General features: G+C 36.3%; 1 protein-coding gene across 3 annotated transcripts in view; it reads right to left on the reverse strand.

Annotated features, from left to right (window-relative positions):
- CTDP1 (CTD phosphatase subunit 1) overlaps positions 1 to 27,986 on the reverse strand; it is a 96,306-nt gene that overhangs the window by 8,843 nt on the left and 59,477 nt on the right. For all 3 annotated transcript variants that reach the window (XM_080581015.1, XM_080581013.1, XM_080581014.1), the window contains exon 12: positions 17,222 to 17,409. In XM_080581015.1, coding sequence (XP_080437141.1) covers positions 17,222 to 17,409 — 188 coding nt within the window. The remainder of the gene's footprint in view (positions 1 to 17,221; positions 17,410 to 27,986) is intronic.

Below are 27,986 nucleotides of genomic sequence, written 5' to 3' on the forward strand. Positions count from 1 at the left end.
ATGGTAGATACACAAGTTTGTAGAGATTCTAGGTAGGTCTGGGAGGCTACAATAGGAGGCACCAAGGATCATCAGAGAGCAAAGGATGTTTCAAGCCTTCCTTCACCAGTGCTTAACAGATACCGTACAGCAACTCTATCTGATTATTAAATCTGTATCTCTATGCTACTGGGTCACTTAGCACCACAAATTCAATTTGAATCAAAATGGCACGTCAGCATATTTGCCGAATCAAATCAGGCTGCAGAGAATTCACTGTACCTGTTGTTTTTATGCTGGCTGCCATATGACAAACTACCCAGTAGAACAGACCACAGCTCTGCTGGCTAATCATACTTGAGCCCATGTATAGTTTGCTCTACAACTTTCTTCTGTCAATATTTCTGGAAATTTTTGAATTGGCTAAGGCAGTTTATACTTATCTGTACTTTATGTTGTGCAGTTGCAACTGTTTTTTTTTTTATTGTGCTGTCCAAAATCAAGGTTCTTTATACTGTTCAGCTACAGCCTTTCCTGTACCTCTAGTAAAGATGCCTCAAGTGTAAGATGCTTCACAACTATTATCAATACAGAGTAACAGATTGCTACTGAGCCTCATCTTACCTGATGTAGTAGTACCAGTCACAGGCACATATAAAGTACAATTAGCAAGTTATGTGGATAATATGATACACACAAGAGGAACGTGTAAAAAGTTATTTCTCTGTGCTCCAAATGCTACTTACACTTCTGAGAGAGCCACAGAACTTCAAACAAGTTAACAAAAATTAAGGCTGCAACAAATTTTCTCTTTCTTAGAATAAGAAAATCACACTATTACAGACAGGAGCAAGATGCCAAGCAGGACTGGACCAGAGGAAAGTTGCCTTACTTACCTCTGTGTGACTTAGGGAATAAAATCACTTTGTAGACACTCTCCCAGTTGGGAGAGACCGTGAGCACACTACATAGCTGAACTGTCTGAAGCAGGACTCACTCGTGTATACTACTGATCCCTTCTTGGTAGTGCATGTGTAGCAGTAGAGGTGGAGAGGCCTGTCCATGCACCAAGGTTTTATAGGCAGTCCTAGTTCCTTCAGCTCAGGTGCAGTTTTTCCACTCTTTGTAAAACCTGGAACCCTAACAATCTTCTTGTAACACTCTCAGGTATTACCATTCAAGGTTAAAGACAGACAAAGACGTCTGAAGTGAGCTACAGTGTCAGCAGATATATGTATCTTTTGATTGCTGTTGGTCGTGTCTGCAAGCTCTACAGCTTGCCTGCCTAGCACGAATGTATTTTTATGAACATTCAACTTCAGTAACTCAAGGGCTATTTCCTTGTAACCAGCAAATCAAATACTGTCATCTATTAAATTCAATTTCTCAGTGGATATTTCCTGGGATAGCTCAAGGCACGCACAAGCCACACCAGCAGTTTAAAAGTGGCAAAATGAGAAACAGTGACGCTCCCTTCAATGAAAAGGAAATCCTTCTGTACAATGTGGTTGCAATATGCATGAGGCACATAGCAAGAGACACTTCTGCCATTGTGGCATCTACTGTGGAGTGGGGACTTAAACCACGGATATTTTACTTTTCACATGCTTGGCTTGGCAGGGACGATTCCCTGCAATCAGCATATTTCAGAAGTATATTATGTCAAGCTCAAGTTTTCTGCAAAACTGACTTTGCTTTTCCAAATGGAAAAATCTAGTAGGAGTTCGTATGATTAAGAAACTACTCACAAATGGGGTGATCTGTCCATTTTAATTTCTAGTTTTTATCCTCTGTATTAAGAAACAGCACTGCCTTTCTTCTCCCAGTGTTTTCAGAACAGCTTTAAGTAATCATTTTAATTGTTGATATATACTGCTGTTTAACAGCCATTACAGTCTGTCAGGGGTCAAGATTAATGTACATTAATTATTATGTGAAATGTAAAGTACTTTTAGAACTCTTTAGGGAAACTAGAGGGTTGTAACATATTAGCTATTTTTCCTGATTGGAACAACATTGCCTTCACAATATTCATGTTAATGTTCCAAGGTCTTAATAGTGTCATGGAATGAACGATTAAAACCCTTTGCTAATAGTTGTTAATGTACTTCTTGGTTTCCTTATTCTCAAGAGATATTTAAATATCCATATATTTTACTAAGGAAAAAATCTTAATTGTTTAATAGCTTATATATTGCAGTGAAGCACTCAGCTTCACTAAAGGGAAAAATGCTGGCTAAATTATTTTATGGCCAGGCAATTCTTCAGAGGCTTCACGTCAACTTTCTCACTGGTATGTAAATTAAAGCAGTATGTTACCAGTTTTCCTCATTGCGAATTTCATGTCCTCCTTATCTCTCACCACTCCTTTCAAGTTACAGTTGCAAACGAATATTAATATCCACAAACGGCTGAAGTGGGGGTGGTGCTAATAATAAGTGCTTAAATATTTGCCCAGTGCTTGGGGAGCTGTTTCACTGACAAGGGGGAAGGATACCAGAGACTGGTATAGCTGATTGCTCCTGTGGAGAAACAGAAATAACTCCAACTCCAAAACCATCTTAGAGGTTTTTACCATCAGACAGAGGAACTGGAACAGTGCACTATTTGTGGCACAAGTGCTCTGAACTGTAAGATAGAGTGAAATGGTTTTCCCACTGCTCCCCTTGTATGAAAAGGGACCAAACACTAAGAGCTCAGGGTGGATTATGAGAACTGGTCAGAAATTAACACTTTTTCAAAAAAAAAATATTAACATATCTTGAGGGTAGAATACAAAAGGTTGTAACTTCCCTTGCCCTCCTCCCCAGCACATCTAATTGGCTGGCTTTAGCTGTTCACCACCAAGCAGGGTGGTTTCCACCCCCCTGCCCCCCACTTCCCCCCCCCCCAATTAACTCAGATTTCTAGTCCTCTCCCTCTTACTATGGCAATCTGGCAAGCCAAGGTAGAGCTGTGGGTAATACCAGATGGCAGAACAGTAACACAATAAAACCTTGAGCAGATAAAGCTAGGAACTCCCAACTCATTTCCTTGTTTCTTGCAGCCTTCATTTCTTCAAACATAAATAGTACTTTTGGCAAATTTTTGATCTAGGGAATATATCGGTAGCACCTCTCCCAGACTGGCTACAGAGCCAGTATCATCTAACTGCTCTTTGTGTATTGTTCTGAAAACTCTCCACTTGTACCTGCAAGATTGTTTTGAACAATCCCACAGATAGGAATCTCAAGGGGTAGTGTTACATGTCAAGGATTCCACCCTATCTGGGAGCTCCTCAGACTGTGTCAATAGCCAGATCCCTTTTCTCTGAGTTGGGGTTATGCTGGGATCTCATCAGCACTGATTCTACTCCTCTTTCACCTCATGCACCCCTGTTGCAGGCTTCTAAGTCCTTGTCTTGGACTCTTCTGACTCCCAGGTAGCTTATGCATACCCTTTCCTTCAACTTTGACCCCAAAGATGCTCATTTTACAGCTCATTTAACTCTGATATGCTAATTAAAGTAAACAAAAGACTTGCTCTTGATTCTAAGACAAACTCATTGTTACTGCAGAAGCAAAAGAAAAACTGAGCTAGATAAAAATCAGGCATGTTCATCTGATTTTTTTCTCTCATTAGTCTAGAATGCTCCTTAAGCTCAACGTTGGGGTCCTCTAAGGTGGCTGAGATCCTCCTCTCTGTGCACGGACTCTTCTCCAAACTGAAGAAGTGGTGCTTTCAATGCTTTGCACTTTTTTCTTCAGCTGGCTCCATAGTTAAAAAAGAATCCTCTGCTGAAAAGCACATCTCTTTTCTCTGTCCTTTTTCTCTGATTTTGTGAACGTCTCCCATCACTTTTCAGGCCTCACTGTTTCTATCTAAAAGGACAATAACAAATACTTGATTTCTATAGTCTGCTTCTACAAAATTCAGCTGTTGTGGACTGGTGCTTCTTGCAGATGCATTATAAAAATTATTTTTCCTCAGGCTCTAGCCACTCCATTGTCCCAGGATAGAAGCTATTAGTTAATGGCTCTGCAGTGATAAAAGGCAATGACTACAGAAAGACTTCTACTTCAAATGCATTGAAGCATTAATGATAAATCAATTTCATTACTTCACCCAGAACTCAAGTTACACAGATTCACCAAATCATTACAGATGGTAAGAGTTAGAAAAAAGAAAATGTAAGAATAACAGCAATTCCTGTATACGCTTTAGCATTTATTAGAACATTTCACGAGAAAAGGAGAACAAGGTAAATACTCTTAATTCTTGACAACCTACATTACAGTTCCAAACTTCTGCTGCTGTATAAACTAGAAAAAATGAATATTTTAGATTCAGTTCATTTTGCAAATACTAGCACACTTCCTACGGGATGTCTAAGTGAAGCCTATTTAGTACTGAAGTAATCAAGAAAATAAGGATCTCTTGTAACAGCACTTCCCTAACTCTAGTAACAGATAGAAGACTTCAAATCCATAGCCTTCCCCTAAGTATTAGGGTGGTTAGTACTTATGTGGCATGTAGACTTACAAGGTTAAGACACAGTACTGAAGTAGGAAAACCCATAAAGAAAAAATGGCATTGATGTCTTAGTTCATTTTAATGAATTCTCTATATCGTAAGATGACACACTAGTTTTAAAATCTGTTACTGCAAACACTAAGTATAAGAGAGGTTTATGCTATTTTTCACATTTCCAACTTCTCTTCCCAATCTCAAGTGCTTAATGATTATCTATTAACAGGTGCAACCTCAGTGATATTATCTGCAGACACACGGACATTTGCTGGATAATACTGCATTATTGTATAATCTATCTAAACAAGTATGTATCAACACAGAACAAAATGTATCTACACAACTTCTGGGCATTACAACATGGAATAAAAGAAGCCAAAAGGCAAATGGTCACTCTAACCAGACTATTGCAAAGGATTTCAGACTTTCTACCTGATGTGATCTAATACAAACACAAAACAATGACCGATAATTACTTGCACTGCAAGAAAAGCAGTGCTGTATAGTTTACATGCCTTTTAGCAATTTGCAGTGATGTAAACCCTTCATATTGTGGAGAGAAACATGAAGATAGCACAGAATTATGTTAAAATGCCTTGCACAAGTTGAAAGTATCACTGTTCAGCTTTTTACTGACTAGTGAATAAAATATTTAGGGAACTGTAACAGCTTACTTTGTTCTTGATGTAAAATTAACCATGTTTAGGTTATAGTTAAAGTGAAGAACACCTTGCTTATTAAACCACCAAATTCTAGAGGAACTTGGCAAAAGTAGTATCATACCCAGACGGAGAGAGAATTGCTTTGGAAAAGAATATTCCTGACAAAATAAAAAAGTTTTTTTAAAAAATCCTGCTGCTATTTAAATTTGATAGTTTTGAATTGAAAAAAAAAACCACCACGTTTTAAGGATATGAATTCTACTGAGAAGCAACATATATTCAATTGTTTAAGAATACTATTCAACAAAAGTAGTTCAGATGTTCTCTCCGAAAAGAATCATCTTGGGAGAAGCCAGCAAAACCCAGTGACATACAGCCAGTTCGTTTGAAATTCAGCTATGGCACCTGTCATGTAAGATTTCAGGGGGAAAAAGAAAAGAACTAGTGATAATACTGAAGTTTATAAGAATGAGAACGTTGTCACTGCCCACACAATAATAATCACCAGCATACTCCCATGCTAACTTCATTCTTTGGCTGCAATTATGAGCAGGCTGTTCCTGGAGGCCAAGGAAGCATTGACATCACAGGCTAGAGAGCACAGCCAGCTCTCTGAGGAAAAGTGCCAGGGATAAGATGTGTGAACTACAACATTGGGCACATTTGTCACTTACAGTTGCTGGAGTGGTCCATCTACACTTTAACAAACTGTCTTGAGGCTAACCCAGGCAGCAGGGCAGTCGCCAGTATAATAAAGCTAGTTGCTTTGTGCATTAATTCTGTACCAAGGCTTGCTTGGAAGGGACAGAGAGTTTTAAGATTGTATAATTAGTCTCTCTAAAAGACTCGAGGATAAGGATCTCTATTTTAGAGGAGAAAAAAAAATTGCAATAGAAACTTAGCAGCTTGACACTTTTAGAAAGCATGCAGAAGCTGTGCACTTCCTCCTTGTAGGAAACAGAGAAATAGAAGACCCATTTCAGTCTCATGATCTAAATGTGAACCAGCACCTCAGTTAATTTTAGCTCTAGTTAATAGTCTAAATGTGTGAAAGTTTACACTCTCGCTGTTCTCTCCTGTAACTTTTTTTCTTATCCAGTTAACGATCCGATGCTTTCCAAAATGCATGTTTCTCTTTAATTAACAGATATTGCTTTAGGCCTTTGTAATACCTCATCGATCAGCAGCTCAAAGCATTTAGAATCCTAGAATGGTTTTGGTTGGAGGGGGCCTTACAGATCATCTGGTTCCAACCCTCCCCCTGCAATGGATAAGGACACCATCCACTAAGACCAGGTTGCTCAAAGTCCCATCCAACCTGGCCTTAAATGCTTCCAGGGAGGGGGTGTCCACTTCTCTACGCAACTTATTCCAATGCCTCACCACCCTCACAGTAAAGAATTTCTTCCTTATATCCAATCTAAATCTCTTTTAGTTAAAACTCCTTGTCCTATCCCTACACTTGCTGGTAGAGTCCCTCTCCAGCTTCCCTGTAGGCCTCTTTTAAGTACTGGAGTGCCACTGAAAGGTGTCTCCAGAGCCTTCTCTTCTCCAGGCTGAACAACCCCAACTCTCTCAGACTGACTTCACTGGAGAGGTGCTCCAGCCCTCTGATCATTCAGGATCTATAAGCTGCAGCTACAAAGTAAATGACATCCTTCTGTGATTTCCCCTGAGATTATCTCTTGTGCTACATATCAGTGATGTGTGCTTGCAGCCTTAGAACAAGGACCTTCAGCTTAAACAACTGAATAAGCACACCTTTGTTTCCCTATTGATTTATGCATCTCTCAACATACAACAAGGTATACTTGCATTTCTCAGTAATCTTTCAGGATAATTTTGAGAGGTTGATTTTGTTGTAAGTGGGAATAGAACACCAATTTGAGTATCGGAACATCCCCCAGCACAGTGGATTTCCATTCTCTTTCCTTGGGCATTGATTAAACTTCTACACTACTAAATTTCTCAACTATTTTACAAAGGAGAAAAAAATCAGGATACAGCCCTGACAAACATTATATTATATATACATATATATATATATACACACACAAAACAAAAGGGGATTTGAGAAAAAAATACTAAATCTAAGAGCCGTATTGATCCCTGAAAACTAGCTTATTCTGAACCTAAGCCCTTTCCATCACAGCACAGACAGTGGCATTTTAGAGGATTAATCATGCACCTGCATCATTTACAGTACTTCACTTGCACCTTACTTTCTGGTTAAATAAAAATCCACATTTAAAGAGTTGCCTGCTTTAAACAGCCTTTCCCTCATCCACCGGGCAGGTCACCTGGTCACAGAAGGCGATGAGGTTGGTCAGGCAGGACTGGCCTTTCATGAACCCAGGCTGGCTAGGCCTAATCCCCTGGTTGTCTTGCACATGTTGTGTGATTGCACACAAGATGATTTGTTCCATCACCTTTCCTGGCACCGAGGCAAGGCTGACAGGCCTGTGGTTCCCCAGATCCTCCTTATGACCCTTCTTATAGATGGGCATCACATTAGCAAGTCTCAAGTCATCTGGCACCTCTCTGGGTGACCATGACTGCTGGTAAATGGTGGAAAGTGGCTCGACAATCACATCCACCAACTCCCTCAGCACCCTCATGAAACAATTACCAGAAACCTTATGATCAAGTGAAAAGTCTGATGCCAAACAAGTGTTAGATTAGACCTGCAGAGATATGAAATTATTCACAATTTCCCTGTTACGGGATCCAAGTGCTGAGTACCTTGGGACACATCTGAGGGCCAGCAGACTGAGTATTCACCTGTGGTGCTTCCTTGTCCTTACCTCTTCTCCACCCAAATACATTTCAAATCATTTGGAAAAAAACAGCTGCATGCTGGACCAGTGTTTACAACAGTACTAGAGCACAACGATGGGCAGACAGTTAAATGACTTGCTATAATATTTACTTTTCCCATCCTTTTCATCACCCATTATCTTAAATATCACTCAAAATAATTTGGTGCTTCCTATTGTTTTCCAGATCTTTCTAGTACCCCTTTATTTTCCCCAGCTACCATAGCTTCCTTCTGGAAGAAGGAAGCAGCTTTTGTGATATATGGCATTTGTAACGTGTTCCTAGTCCGTAGCTCATTTCTTCCAGCGACAGCAACCACAGAGAGAAGCAAAACTATCTTTTCAACTGGACGTGCAACAGCACAAGCTAAACCAATTACATGCTTCCCAGGTGTTGAGATACCAATCATAATCAATCATCACATAGTCTCTAGTGTTTTACAGACTGATGCATCAGCTCTCAGTAAAAAAAAAAAAGACCAAAGCTAAACACACATGGGCTATTCATTAAGATGTGATACTAACAGATCAATCTTTGTAACCCTCCTGAAAATTTGAACCACTTCTCCCTGCACAACTATACATGCCAGAAGAGCATGTAAAAGACAGAAAACAAGAAATGCTTCATGCAGTCTGAAAAGCCTTCTGAAGTCTTATCTGTCCTCGATCTGAATTTGGGAGGCCGGGGGGAGGAGTGTTCCTTGCAGAATTCTGGAAGGCAGAGAGTTTTCTCAAGGGCTGATTAAAGTTTCAGATCAAAGTCCTACAGAAATCAAGGAATACAAACATCCACTGGCTTTCTTCCCAGGTGAAACATTCCTTTTGTTCATCTGGACTTCTCTCGCACCTTTCTAGTTTCAGGCCCATATTTTTGTATGTGGATAAAAGTAAATTTCAAAGAACATACAGCACTGAAAACACTGAGATTATTGTAATAAATGAATCTGACTATGACACTCCAGTAAGAGAAGTGAATAAATGAATCACTATACTTCCAGCTTTCCATTTTTTTCAGTGCAGCTGCAGCTCACCTACCTAAAACTGAAGATAATTATGAACTGCTTTGTTCTTGGTTCCTGTGTGAATGTTCACATAGTATTCCTGCTGTCCATAAAATCATAAGTCACAGTAACAGTCGCCTGAGAGATATATAGCCAGATAAAAGGCACTCACTGTAAAGTTGTTACTAGCAAGAAGTACCATCCTTCCAAAAACCAAACCTATCATTTCTTGGAACAATCTAAATTCTAGCTGATTCAGGGCTAGAAATAAAATGCAGCTTTGCCACAGTCAGATGGGTTAAGATTACGTTATCATCAAGCCTAATATATATGAAATATTGTAGTCAACATTTGACTTACCTACATAAAACAATATTTTAAGTAAGAAAATATTTGTAGTTTACAGATTAACTCAGCTTTGTTCAAAATTAAAACTGAAAACAAAAGCATGTTTTTATACATCAAAATTCTGCTGGGCTTCTTGTTTTCCCAGACAACCATCCTAAACAAGAACTTAGTTTACTGAGAACTGACTTTTGAATCTGCATTTTTCTGAATAATTGAGAACCGATTGGGTCACCTTTAAGTCTTCCTGAAGGCTGCAAATATAACTATTACAGATAGCCAAGAGAAAGCTTTCTAACATAAACGTTATCTGTTCAGTGTAACTGGATGCTTTGAGGTTAATACTGTCATTGCTTTCTAAGAACAACAGAAACAGTATGATTTTATCTACGACAAATCCAAACCTTTTTTAAAAAAACAAGCAATGTGCTTACATGCTTGACAAATATGTCATGTAAAAATGTAATTTCTGCCTCTCCATCAAAATATTTTTACCAAAAAGTTTCTATTTTTCATTCCTTTAAGAGCTGCTGAAGAAAATAAATATGCTTTTTTATTTAACAACCTCAAAGCACTTAAGCTCAAATTCAGTCAACTAAAAGGTTAAAAAAAAGATAAACTATGGCATATTTTCAAGTACAAAGCTCTATTATGGCATATTTTCAAGTACAGAGATCTAGGGTATCTCTACTTTTTGGTATAATAAAATTCTTACAAACAACATATTATAGGGGTACAGCTAACTGTAGCACTGCTCAGAAAAAAGCCATGAGGCCAACTGCAACCACTTGTAACTCCAACTTACTGATCATTTCAGATTCACTTTCTGAAATATTTCTCTCACTATTTACTTGATATCCACACACACACACTGTGTACCAACAAGACTAATCAGCAGCTGGAAACACAACTGTAATTTAACCTGGAAATTAACAGAACTTGCAGGAGATATATTTTTAGTAACAGCTTGAAAATTTAGGCCATTAAATTCATTAACAAGCTTGCAGATATTCATATTTCATCTACTTAATTGAGTGCTCATATAAAAAACTAACCCATGTGCATATTTCATTATATAGCCAATTTTACCATTCAGTGATGCTCTCATAATTTAAGTAATTTCCCACTAGAAATTTTAAAATATAGCAAGGTACTGCAATGTACCAACATTTAAACTATCAAAAAGAAACACAAAATGTGGTTACTGTATACTTCTGATAGAGACTATCAGAAATGATAAAACTATTAGAAATGATAAAACTAGGACACAACACCAAACACATAGCTAAGTTTAAATGGAGTATCTGAGTTGACTTACTGTTGCCCTATTGACATTGTGTGTAGGGAAGAAATACATTTGACATTGATGCATATGAACCTTACGGCTGATTAAAAACAAAATACAGAAATAGAGTTTTACTTTGGACTATTATTCAATCCACATTCTCATCTTGTGGATTACATGTACATTAGCAACTGGAGCACAGCAGGCAAGATCTTGCAGCTAAATCCCAGCTTACATTCACCTAAAGGAACTTGTTTGTGCACGGGACAGACCCTTTGAGATACATACCAAAGCACGGTAAGCAGTGACAACCACTTGCTTCAAAGGCACACTACTCCTGACCTGAGCTAAAATATCAAAGTAGATAGGACCTTTAAGTACCAAAGCGCACTCTTGCCAACACTGTTTGCTCCTCCTGAGAGCTGTGTGCTTACCATATACAAAGAGATAGTTACTTCACTTATTACTACTTCTTTCAAACATTTGCTACAGTTTCTTCTCTGATTTATTTTTGAAGAAATTTGAATGAAAGAAATACATCCACACAACTCTGGCATCACTGCTTTAATTCACCAAGAATCCCTACTCCCCACCCAGTCACGTCATCATCATTAATCCGCCTTTGGATTACACCAACTTGGAAGAGTGACCATAGAAAAATCACTACATCTGAGACTACCCAAGCGTGAAATGAAAAACAACCAATACCTCCACAGAGAAAAGAACCTACATTTTGTAATGTCCCTTACAAACGGAAAGCTATTATAATTTTCTGAACAAAGCAAAATTTTTATATTATACTTGATTATAATGCTGGCTGGTCATGATGTTAGTACATTTGGAATATGGATTATTATATTAATGAAATCACAGTTGAAAATGTGATTTGATGGCATATAAAGGAGCCTAATTCTGCACAGCTCAAGTGATAACTCATCAAGCAGCAGTGGTACGAAACTTTCCTTTTCTTTTTGGAGCTGAATGGCATATAGAAATAAACCAGAAGATTCTTCAAAACCAACTGTGGATTGAGTTATAGCCTCATTACTGACAAATTTATTTTATGCTTCGCTTTTTTTTTTTTCTCCTCTGAACAGGTGGATATTTTAAACTATGATTTATTAGTTTTTAGACTTGCCCACAAAAACTTTTCCGTGCAAGTTTAAAAAATTTAATTCCTTTAACTTAGGAATAGAATGAAAAACTTATTTACCACAGCAGCAGAAGTAAATTAAACACAAAAGCTGAAAAATAAAGATGGGGGTGGGAGGGGGGAGAACCACACAAACCAGCTCTGAAGGTTTTAAGATATTAATAGCAAGATAACTTCTTTTTAAAAAACAAGCAAATAAGTATATATCTCAATCTCATATCTCAAATATCTCCCTGCAGAACAGTTTTCTCACAGTATATAAGAGCAAACAAAGAAGAAAAACATTTTTCACTGATAATAAAAAAAGAAAATACAAAACTCAAATTTAATTTTTATTAGCGTTTTCTACTCAGCCTTCCTGAAAATAAATGTTTAGTGCCAAGAACCTTTTATAACACTATTTGTGGCAGGTCTCCAATATAATTTCTTTCAAATTTTGTAAGCTTTTTCTTTCCTTATTTATTTATTTTAAGAAATTTAACACTCCTTAAGAAATCAGTTTAGTCAGGCATGCCTGACTTTTTCTTGATGGGTAGCTTTAATATCAAATAAAACAGCACCACACATTTATGTTCCTTACACCACATCTACCTCAACATATACCTACCAATAACTTTCAGCATCTTTTCACCTACCTGTGGGGTTACAAAGGCATAGAAAACCCAATCCTCTGCACCCTCACTTAATACTGGTAAAACAGTGACGCAAAAACCTCACAAAAGTAGGTTGTACTCATTTCTCAACCCAGCATTTTTGTATGATTTAGTTAGCCCCTTAAATATAACATACCATAGCTATACCTCATAGTTTTGAAGAAGGAAAAAAAAACCTCTAGTTTTATAGCACATTTGTAACCTAATTTAATATTGAGAAAAATTTGAAAAAAAATCAAGCATTTGCCACAGAAGGACCTACAGAGACTATCACCTTTCTGTTAGCAAAAACTTTCTAGGAAGGTTATGTGGAACAGCACAGCAAATTTGGTATAATCTTTTCACAGAAATCAATTCTGAATTCTTCTATGAAAGGAAATTTATAAAGCATTACAACTCCTGTGCATCTAACAAAGACAAATAAATGAGTTAGCCAAAAGACGTATTTCAGGCACAGCAAAGTAGAAAGAATATTGTTATTCTTCAGGGTAAAATTCATGTTGGATCTTCCATATGGTTATGGTACTTAAATAGACACAGACTGAAAGATTAACTGTCTTATAAGAGACAAATGACAAGTAAAACCAAGGAAAGCTTTAAATGATGTAAATCATTTCATAAGAGGAAATTCTTCTTGATTTGTTAAGAAGTCTGTACATTTGCCGTTACAATGACTCAAGTCTACTGAGCAATATATTGCAAAATTGAAATGCGAAAGTCTTTCAGGCAGTTAATATGATTATTTTTCTGTTTTACACAGGTATGATGTAACCCTTCATATCATCAAAATGGGATTTTAACAGCCATATTTTAGGGCAAACATGCATACAAATTTAGACTTATGACATTCAAATAGTCCTTTTTTCTGCACTAGAAGTCTTCAAATAGATCTGCAAAAAGGAGCACTGGGTTAGCCAACTGCAACATTGCTTACACTTGCAAATGAAACAATCTATTCTCTATATTTTTTGTAAGAATGGAATACAAGAATTATTATTATTTCTTAAAGTATGTTTGTGGTCAAATGGCACCCTTAAAAAGAATAAGAAATCTAGTTTAAAGATAGTAAAATGGATGATGAACAGAAGCATGCATGCAGGTGGATGCAATTTTAAGAGTAAGACTTCCAGCTTTCTTTTGATTCTTTTCTGCTTTTTAAGTTCTCCACCAATGATTATAAAATGAATCCAATATAACAGCTGAGTTTGTCAGTGGCTTGTCTAGACATTTGCAATTATATTCTAATATTGTTGAAACTTTCCTGCTACATAAATAATTCATTTTTAAAATAAATGCGTAAAGATACCATTAAAATAACTTGTCAGTATATACTGTATCATAAAGATTGCTCTGGGAAGGAAATCACTTAAAAAGTTTGGAGAGCATTTCACTCTGATCAAATCTATTTTTCATAAACCAAGAGACAAAACGGAGCATGGGCTGTAACTACCTTTTTCGTAGCTATGTTTTTCAAGTATAGCTAACCCTATGCACGGTTTTCTTGTAAAAATAATTTTTTGTGCCTTGAAGCAGAGAAGTATTAAGGAGTGAGATTTACCCTAGTACATGTAGACATTCAAATTAGGTCAGAATCACTAGAATCCTAGTCTGTTCTCGATTAGAGTACTTATAAGTTTTTCCAGCAGGAAATACTGGGTATGAAATACTTTACTGATCATATGAAGTGTTAATAAGGATGGCCTAACACATGCCTAACAAACTTTTTGGAGAAACACACATGCTTGGAACTTGGATGTATTTGGTCAACTTTCATCAGGGACTGAAAAAAGCACAGACTTGATCCATAGGCTACCTGTTACCCGAGATCCAACACTCCAAAATCAAGGGTTAACAAGCCACAAGCAGTTCTTTCCAAATAATGAAGAGTTTTTTTGTTTTGATTTTTTTTTTGTTTTTTAAATAGAATTTTCTCTCCTCAACTCAAGAGGCTGAACCATTTTTACTAAATTTTTCCAAAAGCAATGAAGTGTGAAACAGAAAATCTAGAAGTGTTTTAGCTCTACCAGTTTATGACTGGCAAAGACACAAGCTGCTGAAGTGGAGTTATGTAAGAAAAAAGTGTCGGGCAACTGAATGTGACTGATCCCACCTATTAAAATGTTTATCTGAAGACCATTTCTGGAAGGACTAATGTCTTCAATCGTAATTATCATCTTCCAAAATTTCCCTTCTCTCCAGTTTGTTTTTTAGATCTTTAAGCTAAATGCATCTAAGAAGGACTGGGAGTCTAACGGGCTTTTAGGCATGACTACATTGTGTATCTGATTAGTACAACAGCAAAAAGTTTGGTTAGATAAGTATTTTAGATCTTTGCCCCATGTGAAAAAGTGTTTTTTTTTTTTTTTTTTAAACAGGTTGCAATTTAATAATTCTGCAGCAACTCTTTGCTACCTACCTCCTCACACTACTAGACATGGTTACAAGACATAACTGCACGTATATCAGGAAATATTTTGGCAGTTTTATAGCCATATGTATTTTATTACAAGCCTAAATAAGGACAATTAGGACTATTATTCTGAGAACACTAGTACAAAAGAACACGAGTACTTGGGGTGAAGATGGGCATACAGCATAGATCCTTGAATAGAAAGTTTTCTTTATGAGAAAGTGTGTATAAAAACACAAAAGATTTCTGAGCTAAGAAAAAAAAAGGATAACGATAGCTTTCAAGTAAGCGTTCTTAAATAGAAACATATACTTAATATTTACAATGGAAATTCATTCAATAATGGTAGTTCCCTGATAGTTAAGTACAGAAACAAATTATGTTTTGCATGCCCAGAGGCCTCTTCCTTCTTAGAGCCTTCAAAATCACTTTCAAACAGAAGTGACATTAACGTTCTGCAGAACATCCTGCTCATGTGAAAACAGCAAGTTGTGCTGCCAACAGAAGCACTTGTCTTTAGAAGCTGATCCTGGATTTCAGTCTGGAATGTTTCACCATTATTTCTGGGAAAAAAACCTAGCTGAAGCTGCAGTAATTTTTTAGTTGCCTATGTACACTACATACAAAGAATGTTTACTTTCAAAGTGTTAGAAATGCAAGGAATTTCAGCCATTTAAACATACTCTTAGCTTGTCTGAACTATAGTTATATTCAGATTAAGTTGTACCACCAGGGAACACAAAAATTTTCCAGTTTGGAATACACATACTGAAATGCACACATTTGGCAAAAAGGAAGGTGGTAGAAGTTTCAATTCTTGATGTTTTTTGAAAATTTATTTTTGTTTTATAGACTTTGGACACATTAATAGCTAAAATGTGAACGTGAGGGTGATTAAAGCAAGTTGTGAAACAATGATTTAAATCCAAGGGTAGATTTACACAATTAATAGTTGGGGTGGGCCTTTGCAATAGGCCTGTTTTTTCAATGTGGCAAGAGGTGATGGTGTTCATGGTAACAAATAAATTGCAACTCCAGACTATATGACAGAGCAGAAATAACTGAAAATTACTAAATATAATTTCAGCCTTGTTATTCTCCTAACACCTCAAGGATGCCAAATTTCAGAACAGAAACTTCTGATCTTGCTGTATGCTTGTATAGCACTTAGTTTTTAGAAACGTGGCCCCCAGAAACTGTAACTATTATTTGTGTTGGAATGGACGAAGCTCTTGGTTATTTCAATCCTGCTGTTTAATGACTGTTCTTACATCATCTCTCTGGTACCATTACCACATATAACAGATTGACTATAAAAACATCAGTTCAAGACTTCAAACTTAAAATGGAATTAGGATGACAGACTCCTTTCTACCAAGCAGAATTTCCTGCCTAGGAAGCATACAACATCAACACCTGTATCAGCACTTTGTGAGCTGAACTCCTGTTTAGTTAGATCTTATTGTTCAGAAGGCAGTAACTTCTAACTTGGACTGTGGTGCTTGCTTTAATCTTTAAGCAGATGGCTCCAACTTATCACATGAATAGCCCACAAAAGTCAAAATAATATAAATAAATCACTTAAATCCTACTACTTACATTACCCACTATTAAGGAAGAACTATTAGTTCATTTAAGCTACTGAGCTTAGATTCTTACAACAGAAAACAGTATGATTTCATACAGATAAGTGAGCAGAAAAGCTACAGTGCATGTCTTTGTATTTTTAATGCTTGGTGGTACAGGATGATGATCCCAGCAATTCTAAATTAAAACTGATACGATCTTCATCTTACATTGTCTTCTATATATTGTCAGGCTTAAAAACTTAAGGAGTTGCAGATTGAGAACCTTTCCGCAATGTATTTAAAATAGGCATTTATTTCATCAAGTTCTAGTTTACCAGCAAATTGGTTTCATAGCCATTTTCAAACAATCAACAGTGGGACAGTAAAATCATTTTTGCAGAGGAGACTAGTAAGTGCAAATGAGTTTCTAACCTAATTTTTATGAATTTCCCACCAAAATCTCTCAAAAATTCCGAATTAAAAAAAAACCAATAGCTTCTCAAAACTGTACTTAATATTTTACTCAAAGTAACTCTACAGACGACATTGTCCCAAATCTGATTAAAGATCAAGACTATTTTAAAATAAGCACAGGTTAGTGATCTTCAGTTCTTTCAAAACAGATGAGATCCTGGTTCTCAGTAGATATTTATTACAACCATTTCTTTAAAACAATCCCCAAATATTGCAGAGATAAGCAGGGCAATTTCAACTAGCTACCAAAAAAAGTTACCTGCATACTTAACAGCAACAAAGATTGCATTGTCAAAAAAACACAATAATGCAGGAACACAGTGAAACATAATTAATGCTTCTTTTTACATTTGAAAAAACTCATACCTGGGTACACTGCTTGTTAAGCTTTTTTCACTTGATGACGACGATGACGATGATGATGATCCAGGTCTCTGATCTGTTTTCATTCCTATAGTCTCTGCTGCACTAATCTGAGGTTTTTCACCTTCCTTCTCTGGCTTTTTTTTTTCACTATCACTTTCATCACTGCCTTCTCCTAAGATGTCATCAACCTGCCAAAGAGTAAAGAGTCAGTGCATCCTCTAACAGAGTATAATATAATTCTTCTGTATTTACTAGATAGCTCTTATGTAATCATTACGAATATGCTTCAAATTTTCTTGACTTTCTCTTCAAAAATTCATATTAAACACCAATAGTTTGAATGAAGTTTCTGTAACAACTCTAGCAACATTCTATTCAAATTAAGTATTTTTAGTCTGCTTAACTTGATAGGTGTATATATATACTCACGTACATGATAGTTACATTTGAAGGCATTTGCACTTAACTATAGTAATACTGAATCTGTAAACAATAAACTATATTAATTTCTAAATGGACAGCATTTGTAACAGAAAGGGATAGATATTTTATACTAAAATTTATATTATAACATATATAAACAACCACTTGTGCAAGGCAAATTAAAGTCTCTAGCTAATAACTATTCTTATATTTTCAGATATTTCTAGATAGATATGTAACTTTAAAGAAGTGTATTTCTAAATACTACAGTACTAATGGAACTGAACATAATGAATCCTGCTGTAACCAATTTGTCTGCTTATGCTAATTAATAAATGCAAATTTATGAAAATGTTTATGTATTTCATTAAGCAATTATTTGGCCTTTGTTTCCAAAAAGTTAGCATTGGATTTCATACTCTTCCAAAAACATGTTACTTTGCTCTGTCAGGTCCAGAACTGCTGAAACTAACACTAAAAGCAAATCATACTCATGATCCACCCTGCTGAGTTTCAAAGGCTTGTGTCCTTTTAGTTAGCATTCAACTTTCAGAAAAACAAGAAATCATGAGAAAATATAGGCGAAGATCCCACAAGAAGATATGGAAAGAAGCTATCTGTGAGTAGTCCATTATGGATTTTTTTTTTTTCCTGAAAGCAGCTTTTCTCAGCATAAATTGAAATACATCTCATTAGTCTCAATTCTCACTAATGCCACATCTGCTTTTTGAAGACAAAGAAAACCTCTGTGCATGAACACAGACCAAAAGATTTTACCCTGTTTAAAATAGATTAATTCCAAAAGGCAAACAAAAGCCATGAAATAAGAAGGGTCACTTTATATCTAGTGCTTCATAAATGCACCTCCATTTTTATTTTTTGTTTTGTTTGTTTACCTTGATATGCATGGCTGGAAACTCAGAGCTACTCTGTTTCTCAAACTAAGTGCAAAATTCAACACCTTTCCAGTATGGAAACACCTTTCCAAATATGGTAGAGGTAAATGAAATACCATCTTTTCCACAAAGAGAACTCAAGGGAGAGTTTGCAAGCAAGGCAGAAGAGGAAATAGAAAATACAGAGTTTTGTTATCACCAGAAGACCTATTCAATTTTATTTTATTTTTTTATTATGTCCTATGAGAGAGACAAGACACATGACTCAAGATAATGAAGTTGCTCCACAGGGCAACTGCACACATGTAGGTGACTCCCACCATACTTCTTCTGTTGACTTCAGAAAGATAAAACATGTAGCATTTGTCTTCAGTCCTCTGCTAAACAGACAGATTTGAGGGATTTATTTGAGGGATTTATTAATCTTTCTAATAGCCAGTAGTAGTCAGCTGCTCCTGTCTGACTGAACATTTTTCTTCCTTGTGCTACTTTCCACTGAGGATTCTAACCATCTATATAGATGCAAGTTAGAAATGATGTAGAATGATGATTTTGAGACTCACCAGCGTAAGAGAAAGCAAAGACATTTTGTTATAAAGTACAGTCATCAAAACTTTATTTTTAAAGCATTTAATTATTTCAGGGATATGCAGCTCAAGCTTTACAAAGTGGTTTTAAAAATCAATGCTATACTATCCTGGGATGTAATGATTGTTAAACAAAACGAAAAGTAACCTGCTAGGATCTTAGAGCTACGGTATAATCCAGTTTTCCATTGGCCTTTGTCTTGATACATTTTTATTACATGAAACATTGTTAATACCCAGCTCTCTCATTGTGAGGGCTGTGGAGAAGCCATAATCAAAAAGAACCACCTACGAGCTTAGTGCATCTGAACACAGATGACATTTTCAGGTAGAAACTGCAAGAATCACTGTGTCAAATTAACAGATCTCATTATTGATGAGATACAGCTCATCAGTATTCATGTATTAGACGAGATGCAACTCATCTAATCCAAACTGCTTTTCCCATGACCAGAAGTTGTCACACGTGGAAAATAAGAACCGTGGAATGCAAATTGATGGTCAAAGAGACTGGAGAGACTGCTAGAGATAAGTGGACAGTGAATCCTGCAAAAGTGTGTAAAGTATATTTTGGTGTGTACAGAAAACACAAAATCTGAAGTGTTCTAGTACCACAGTTTCCGAGATGGAATGGCAGGAACACAATGTTTGTATATCTTTATTAAAATAATACTCACCGTAACTAACATGTCCAAGAATTGACAGTCAAATGATAGAAGAAATCTACAGCTATAACAACTCCTTTCCAGCAAGTCTTGTGTTTAAAATTGCATACCCTCATTGCTAAAGCAATACTTCTCCAAGAAGTTGTATTTTACAGATGTCTCTCACAAGCAGATATTCTATTTTTTTTCTGAATAGTGAGTCCCATCTGTGTAAATCTTTTAAAAAACACAGAGTTCTACATTCAGGTTACAGATTAGAGTGGCAGTTGTAAAAGAATGCAAATTTATGCACTAAAAAAAAAGAAGCCTTCCTCAGTTTATTTTCTACCACTGTTTAACTGGTTATAGAATTAAAACATTTGTTTCAAAATAAATTTGCAAGTTAATTCACAGCAAGAAGCGTATCAGATGCCAAAGACCAAACAGAACCACATACGAAGTGTAAATACCAAATCACGAAAGAAAATTGGAAAAATAAGGACAGATTAATAAGAACATAGGGGAGAAGGTTAAAGAAAGAAGTTACAATATCTATAGACTAGTAAAAGGACTGGATGAAGAGGAAAATAATTATGAGAAATGACCGATTAAAATTATCAGAACAGCCTTCATTATAATTTGTACAGAATAAAATTCATACATTTTGAAAAAGGAACTAAGAGAACTCTGCAACATTAATAGAGATAATGCTGAAAGCTAACAAGAGCTCTAGGCTACATGCATCTATCTATATAAAAATATTTACATAAGTATACTTGATATGAATATATTTTATTTGAATATAAAAACTATATTAAGAACACTTGTATAGATCTATTTCAGTAGAGCTAAATACATATAAATAATATATTCTATATATAATAAATATATAAAACATTTGAATATTTTAATATAAAAAATAAGCTGATCCATTTTTTGCAGGGGGTGTGTTTAACTACTTGAAGCTTGTATGTATGAATAATATCTCTGCAAGTAAAAAAAATCTGGGCAACAAAAATTGAAATGTAGGTTTAAATAAACTAATTTTGTCATAACCTATTGAGTGCTGGATCAAACAACATCTTGTCCGAAATATTCAACATAATAAGGAAGGGATTGGGGGAGGGAAAAAAAAGACCAGTGAGGACAGGCTCTGGATGCTAAAGCTATGATTAGTCTTCTAGATAGCTTCCAGCTTTCTAGGTTTTCGAGCAGAACACTGCCTACCAGAAGTATTGCTTCCCTAAAATACTGGAAGAAAAAAAAAATGGACAGACTTACACACCCGAATTCTCAAAAATAAGCACATAAAGTCATTTTATGAGAGGATAAAAAAAACTCAAACACTAGATCAAAAGTCTTTAAATTTCCAAGTGAAAACTTGTGGCCCACAGTGGCACACATAGGTTAAGTACTGAACCATGGCTAAAACCAAATAAATGCAAAGGAAAAAAAACAGTAATAGTTATTGAATATCAGTTTGTTGACATTCTGGCTTTTTATACAAAATGGTACAAAATTAAGAAATAGAACTGTGGTGTGTTTATACTTTTTTCTTGATATTGTGTTTAATTATTCTTGCTCCTGGTTCTTTAATTTATGTATAGATACACTTTTGTTCTTTTTCTTTCAAATATTCGTCAGGTCACCTTTGTATGCTGAGATTCAGACTCTCTACCTTTCAGAAAAAAACCCACAGCACCAAACAACACAAAAACAGCCCCAGAATGAATTTCTTCATTAACAACCATGGAACTATTAAAACATTTTACTGCGCTTTTCGAATACAACGATATGAACTAAGTAATCAAGTCTCCATCCATCACTATCTTGTTCTTCAGTGGCAGAAATCTCAGAAGATTGCTTTTATTCATTCTCAAAATGTGTTATTTAAAATATCTTATTTTTCTAAATATCGTATTGTATTTACAGACAGAAGTTGGATGCAATGATCCTTGTGGGTCTCCTCCAACTCAGGACATTGTATGATTCTATAATATTTTTGTGTTGCAGTTGTTGCCTTTCTTCTCTGTGAAGGTGTATTGCATATGGATAGATAGCTCTCTTAGTTTAAGTGGCAAAGAGATTTCTGAGTTACTTTAAGAGCCAGGCCTTTACAGTGAGAGCAAAAGAATCCATAACATGTGCTTCCCAATGATTGTGGTGTGGAATTCCTTTCATCTAAAGTTATTGAACTGCACACTTAAAAACCAGCAGCCTTTAGTAAAAGACATAACAGTTTTAGGATGAAAAGCAATTATGAGGGAAAAGAAGCTTTAAGCCTTCGCTCTACACTGAGAACATCTACTGCTATGATAAAATTTGAAAAACAACTTAGAAGCACTATGGAAAGGTTACTTAGAGGAACTCTCATTGGCAGCCACCAGAGATTATACTTGGACCTTGCTAGGGAATGAACAGTGGCAACAGCAGTCCCAACGGATGTAGCTCACAGTACCAATGCACAGCACTGGTTATAAAGCTTGCATACATTTTAATTGCAACCTTGGGCAATAATGTATACTCTTAAACAGCAGATACCGCTAGGAAAAAAAACTAATGAAACAAACAGGTTGCATATATTAATTGGACAACTTAATGTTTGCAAATGAAAAGGTAATGTAACTGTGGCTAGAACTGTACAATTCACTGCATGGTTTTTACTCCACAATTAACACTTAAACTGGAAAGGAAATATTACCTAGAGGTTACACAACAACACTATTAGTAAAATGCAAGGCTAATAACAATTCTGCATCCTAGTTTATGATAAGCAAGACTGTTAGCCCTTTAAAGAATGCCATTCAGAAGTCCTGAATGTCTTTGAATTTCCCAGCTGGAAAGCAATGTCTAGATTTGAGTAGAAAGTTTGCAAAAAATCAAGATCTTAAGGACAAACACTTGAAACCACTAAAAAGAAGCACGAGCTTGAGTCTTTCCTTGGTAATTAGGGTGCCTCAAGAGCTGATTTAAGCATTCTGTGCAGTTCTTCTAAACACCAACATTATTATTAGCATAATGAAATTGCTTTGAAGCAGCAACACTTCATGATGTTGGAAAGAAAAGAGCCCATTCCTAACTACAAATTTTGGGAACATAAATTCCCATGGACTAAGAGTTACTAATTGTAAAAGTCACAATGATCTTTTAATTCAGTCTCCAAAGAGAAGACGTCTCAAGAGAGATGGCATAATAGCTTCTCCAAAGTCTCCTGAGTCAGCAACACATCTGCAGCCTGGAAACTACTGCTTTATCTGATTACAAGGCCATTCATACCTGTAATCTTCCTTTCCCTTACTCTATTTTCAGAAGAAATCTTCTGACAAAAGATTGTTAAATTGCAATAAACTACATCATTGCAGTAAACTACATTTTTTTAAATGGTGCAGTCTAAGAATAAAATAAAAGTGACTGCAATACCTATGGCCAGAATACAGCTGTTTATCTATCCTAGCAGGATATTCTTGTCAGGAATCACTGATATACAAGACCAGCATTTCAGTTCAGCTCTGACTGCACATTATCTTATGATTGTGATGGAGAGGAAGGATAGATTGAGTCTACCAGAGGCAGAAAGGATAGAGCCCTCTATTTCTTTGGTTGCAGCATTTCCAAAACAACAATACCTTAACAGAGATAAGAGATCCCTGACTTCTAAATGCAATAATTCTTCAATTTAGACTTCTGAATATATCCAGGCTAAAATTCCAGAAAGTAATCTTCTCCAACATTAATTAAAAGACAATAAATAAAGTGATCTACAACTATACTTCAAAGAAAGAATTGTTTTTAGCCTGTTGCTGACCCTTACTCATGAAAAGTTTTGGCTGTTAAAAAAAAAGTGACTAGTATGAAGAGCGCTCTAATTGAGTTCTTTGAAAGGAACGATTCCTCACATAAAACATGGGAGGAACACTGCCTCCTCAATAGGAAACACACTTTCATTTTAGTAACATTGTTCGACTCTCCTATACTGTCATGCTTAGTTTTGCAACACCACATTCATTGCTTCCCCATTACTACTTTACCCAGTCATTAAGCAAAATGAAGTTAAGAGTCAAGTAAGACACATTCCTCCACTCCAAGTTCACTCAAGTGACCACAGAAAGCATGCTAGAAGAGACTGAGACCTCAGGACTAGAATACTTTGACATACTCTGCACTACTTGTATCATTTAGCCACAAGACATTGAAAAATTTTGACACTGGAACTTCCTCCCCCCAATATGGTAGCTAATCTAATAAGTTACCCTTGATCTTAACTGTTTTGTTTATGAAAACTTTTGATATTGCACTTTGTCTCAATGAACTGAATAGATTTTATATATATATTCTTCTGAACTCTTATGTTTAGGAACAGTTATCTGAGAAGCAGGACTTTATTACCCATATCTTCAAGAAAAGATAGGAATTTAAGATGCTTTTAGAGGTGATATTATAACACTGTGTGTGAATGATTAAACTTTCCTACAACTTAATGAAAGTCTATATTAAGAGATCTGGACTTACGGTATTTTGAAATAAAATATTTCCTTCTATAAAGATGTCACTGGAAGGTTAAAATGTTGGAAGTAGATTTGGACCTGATTTTTACAATCATGTATATTTATGCATGTGATTCAACACCCCTTTCTTTTTTCATGTGCAGATTTTCCTGTTGTCCAACACAATTACTACCAGCTCATTCAGAAGGTGGTCAGTCAGTAAAATCACAAACATAAAAAAAGCCTTATTTTTTTTTTCACCCTATTAAAATCTTTTCCATAAGATCAAAACTGTCTTAGTACTATCCTGTTTTTGACAAAGCGCGTTGGCATGCTTCAGGTTTGAAGATAAAGCCTGGCAATACTGTTAGATAGTCTAATTTGATAGACTGAAAAACAAATTTCATGTAAACATTTTAAGGAATACCACCAAACCTTAGAAAAAATCTTTTAAGATATTTCACAGGTAGTTTATTTAGATATTGACTTTCATGTCTTGGATCACTACATTTAATTTCAATGCACTCTGCTGAAATAGTTGGAAAAATCAAAACAGGTTAGAGAAAAGGCTATACACTTACATACACGGTCATGAACTGCATAGTCTTCTCTATTGGCTTTCCTACTGAAAATCATAGGATTTGACTGGTAAACAATCTCAAGAGTTTGAAGGAAAAAAGTTGGAAATGGTAGTCTTAAATTCATACTCCTCTTCCTTTCAGGTTAATATGCTTTTTATTGTCTGCTTATCAGCTGTTGTCTACTGTGTAACACATAAGTACCAAATATTTTTTTTTTTGCATTCAAAAGTTTCTAGTATTTGCCTCACGATACTACAAAACACTTTAAAAACCAGACACGTGGTCTGAAAAGCAGAAGAATCACACTGAAGTCATACAAGGCTTTTTTGTTTGTTTTAAACATAAATGGCTTATCTGAAAAAAAAATCAAAATCTAGTCAAAGATTTTTCTTCAACTCTGTCACCCAGAAGTCTCATTATTAATAAAAAAACAAGTTTGTTTAAACACTCCAGTTACAGTTTACATATAGCATTTACATGTTATCAAGTGCAAACATCAAAAAGCTTTTGCCTCGAACACCACAATGTTTATGATAGATGGAAAAAAAATAAACAGTAGACATTTATCCATAAAACCTCCAAGAACTATTTCTTTTCATAGACTTCACCATAGAAATTAGGTTAATTGGGCAGCAAGGCAAACTGTCTACAGAATCTACAGTTTTGTCACTTCCAAACACTGTGCATTTCCCTCCCCCTTCCAAAAAAGGCCTTTTTCCCCTTCTTAGAACAGTTAATATTAAACGGTGGAAACTCATTGTATGCCTGGTTGTATTAGGAGAATAAACACATAAGCCCCTGCCCCAATGTTCTCTTGTACAGTTATTTCAGAAAGAGTTTCATTTTATAAGGGAGTTGCTATTCTGCATTCCTAAGTTTGCATATGTATTTTTTTGATTACATCCAAAACAACAGTGATTACACTGACAATTAACCCCCCCCCCCCAAACTCCAGATGCACATTGAGAACTGGTCAGACAGAACGGGCTGTCCAAGTCATGCTTAAAGGTTAGGGGAGCTCGTACATGCACAGAGTGGGCAGAAGACTAAAGATCAGTATTTCCTTCTTAAACAGATACTGAAGCCTCTTGCAGTGCATGGAACAAACTATCCCTTAGCAACTGTACAGATGAGGAGCTGAATGGCTAGGGAGCAGCTCTACTCGAAAGGACCTACAGGATCTTGTTGGACAGCAAGCTGACCTGGGGTAGGGGGGTGGGGGTCAGCAATGTGCCCTGGAAGCAAGGAAGGATAACGACATACTGGGCTGTACTAACAAATGTGTAGCTGGCAAATTAAGGGAAGTGATTAATTATCTTGTCCCTATTCCTCTTCAGCACTTGTTAGATAACAGCTAGAGTGCTGCATTCAGTTTTACAAACTCCCTGATACAGGAAAAACAGTGACTGTACCAGAACAATTTCAGCTGAAGGCCACCAAGACAAGCACTTGCTGAGGAACTGGAGCCTGTTAATCCTGAAGAAGTGAAAACTTGGAGGGGAGGAGAAGAGGGACCAACCTTATGGTACCAACCTTACAGTACCAAAGACAACATTTGTTGAGAAAACTAAGTCAGGCTCCTTAGGGAGGAAAGCACATCACAGCAAGAGCCAACAGTCACCAGCTGAAACAGGGGTGTTCCAGCATGACGTAAAGAAAATGTTTTCATCATGAGATCAGTCAGGCATCTGATCATGCTATGCAGAGAGAAGCAGAGTCTGTCTTTCAAGGCTTTCGAGACCCAGCTGGACAAAGCACTAAGCAACCTGGTCTTAACCTGCACTCTGAGCAGAAGGTTGCGCTAGATGATTTCTTGAGATCCCTTCCAATCCTAATGCTACTACGCTGGAATCAGTGTGCAGGAAGAAAGGAGCTCAGAAGATGAGAAGATACTTTGTTGTTTGACTTAGAGCATGTTCTCAACAGGACAGAAAATACATGCTTTTCAAATTAACGACTGGAAGCTTTTTTGGAAGTATTTACACCATAAATACCATTTCAGTGTTTGATATAGTGTTTGTGAGAGAGCCAAATAAAAAAAATTACTGAATGAAAACTCTGCATCAAAAGGGAGGAGGAATTTAGTTTGCTTTATCCCAATTTTTTTTCTGCTCCCCTGTGTAACACTACCTAGCATCAAAGTGAAATAATCACTACACATTCAACAACTAGATAATCAGTTTAAATTTAAGTACAGATTTTCTGATCTTGCAAGATGACCTCCAGAAGCAATCAGAACTGTCACCTTCAGCATCCTGCTGCCGGACTGGATTATCTCATTGCTTGATAAGCTACATCTCAGTGGTATTAACAGCTTTCAGTGGTATTAACAGCTTAATTATCTCTGAGTACCTTTTTAAGGTCGGTTATTGCCTACACAAGTTGCCTGTCCCATTTCACAATTATGTTATGTCTACACAAGCATCCATGCCATAACAATACGTGACACCAGGAACAAACAACTGTTTACAGACTTTGGATAACCATCTATGTTACATGCATAGCCAGAACTTGAATAGTGGAAATCTGCAACAGGAAGCAGACCAATATCTTGGAAAACCTACGTTAAAAGCATTAGAATCATAGAATCAATAGGGTTGGAAAAGACCTTCAAGATCATCTGGTCCAACCATGCCCCAACCACCAATATCACTCACTAAATCACGTCCCTAAGTACCACGTCCAACCTTTACTTAAACACCTCCAGGGACAGTGACTCCACCACCTCTCCTTAGGCAACCTGTTCTAATGCCTAACAACTCCTTCTGAGAAGAAAGTTCTCCTAATTTCCAACCTGAACCTCGCCGGTGCAACATGAGGCCCTCTTGTCCTATCGCTAGCTACCTGCAAGAAGAGGCCACATGCTCTCTCAAACAACTCAGAATTTAATAAACTGGTGGACCAAACCATCTGCTCTTTTTGCAGCTTACTGACATTATCGGCTGATTATGATGTTATGGATAGTAATATTTGTGCCATTGGGTAATCTTTCAAATTTTCCCATATCTACAGATCTTAAACCCAAAAAACCTGCAGAGGAACAGAAGGCTTAGCTGCATGCCCTTAAGAACCATACTTTGCCAAGCTTCCTGACTTTACTTTAGACTAATCCACATCTTAGAGGAATGAGCTGGTGAGGGAATCTACAGG

The sequence above is a fragment of the Anser brachyrhynchus genome, assembly GCF_964034855.1.
Source record: "Anser brachyrhynchus genome assembly, chromosome: 2".
NCBI classification, from domain to species: Eukaryota; Metazoa; Chordata; class Aves; order Anseriformes; family Anatidae; genus Anser; species Anser brachyrhynchus.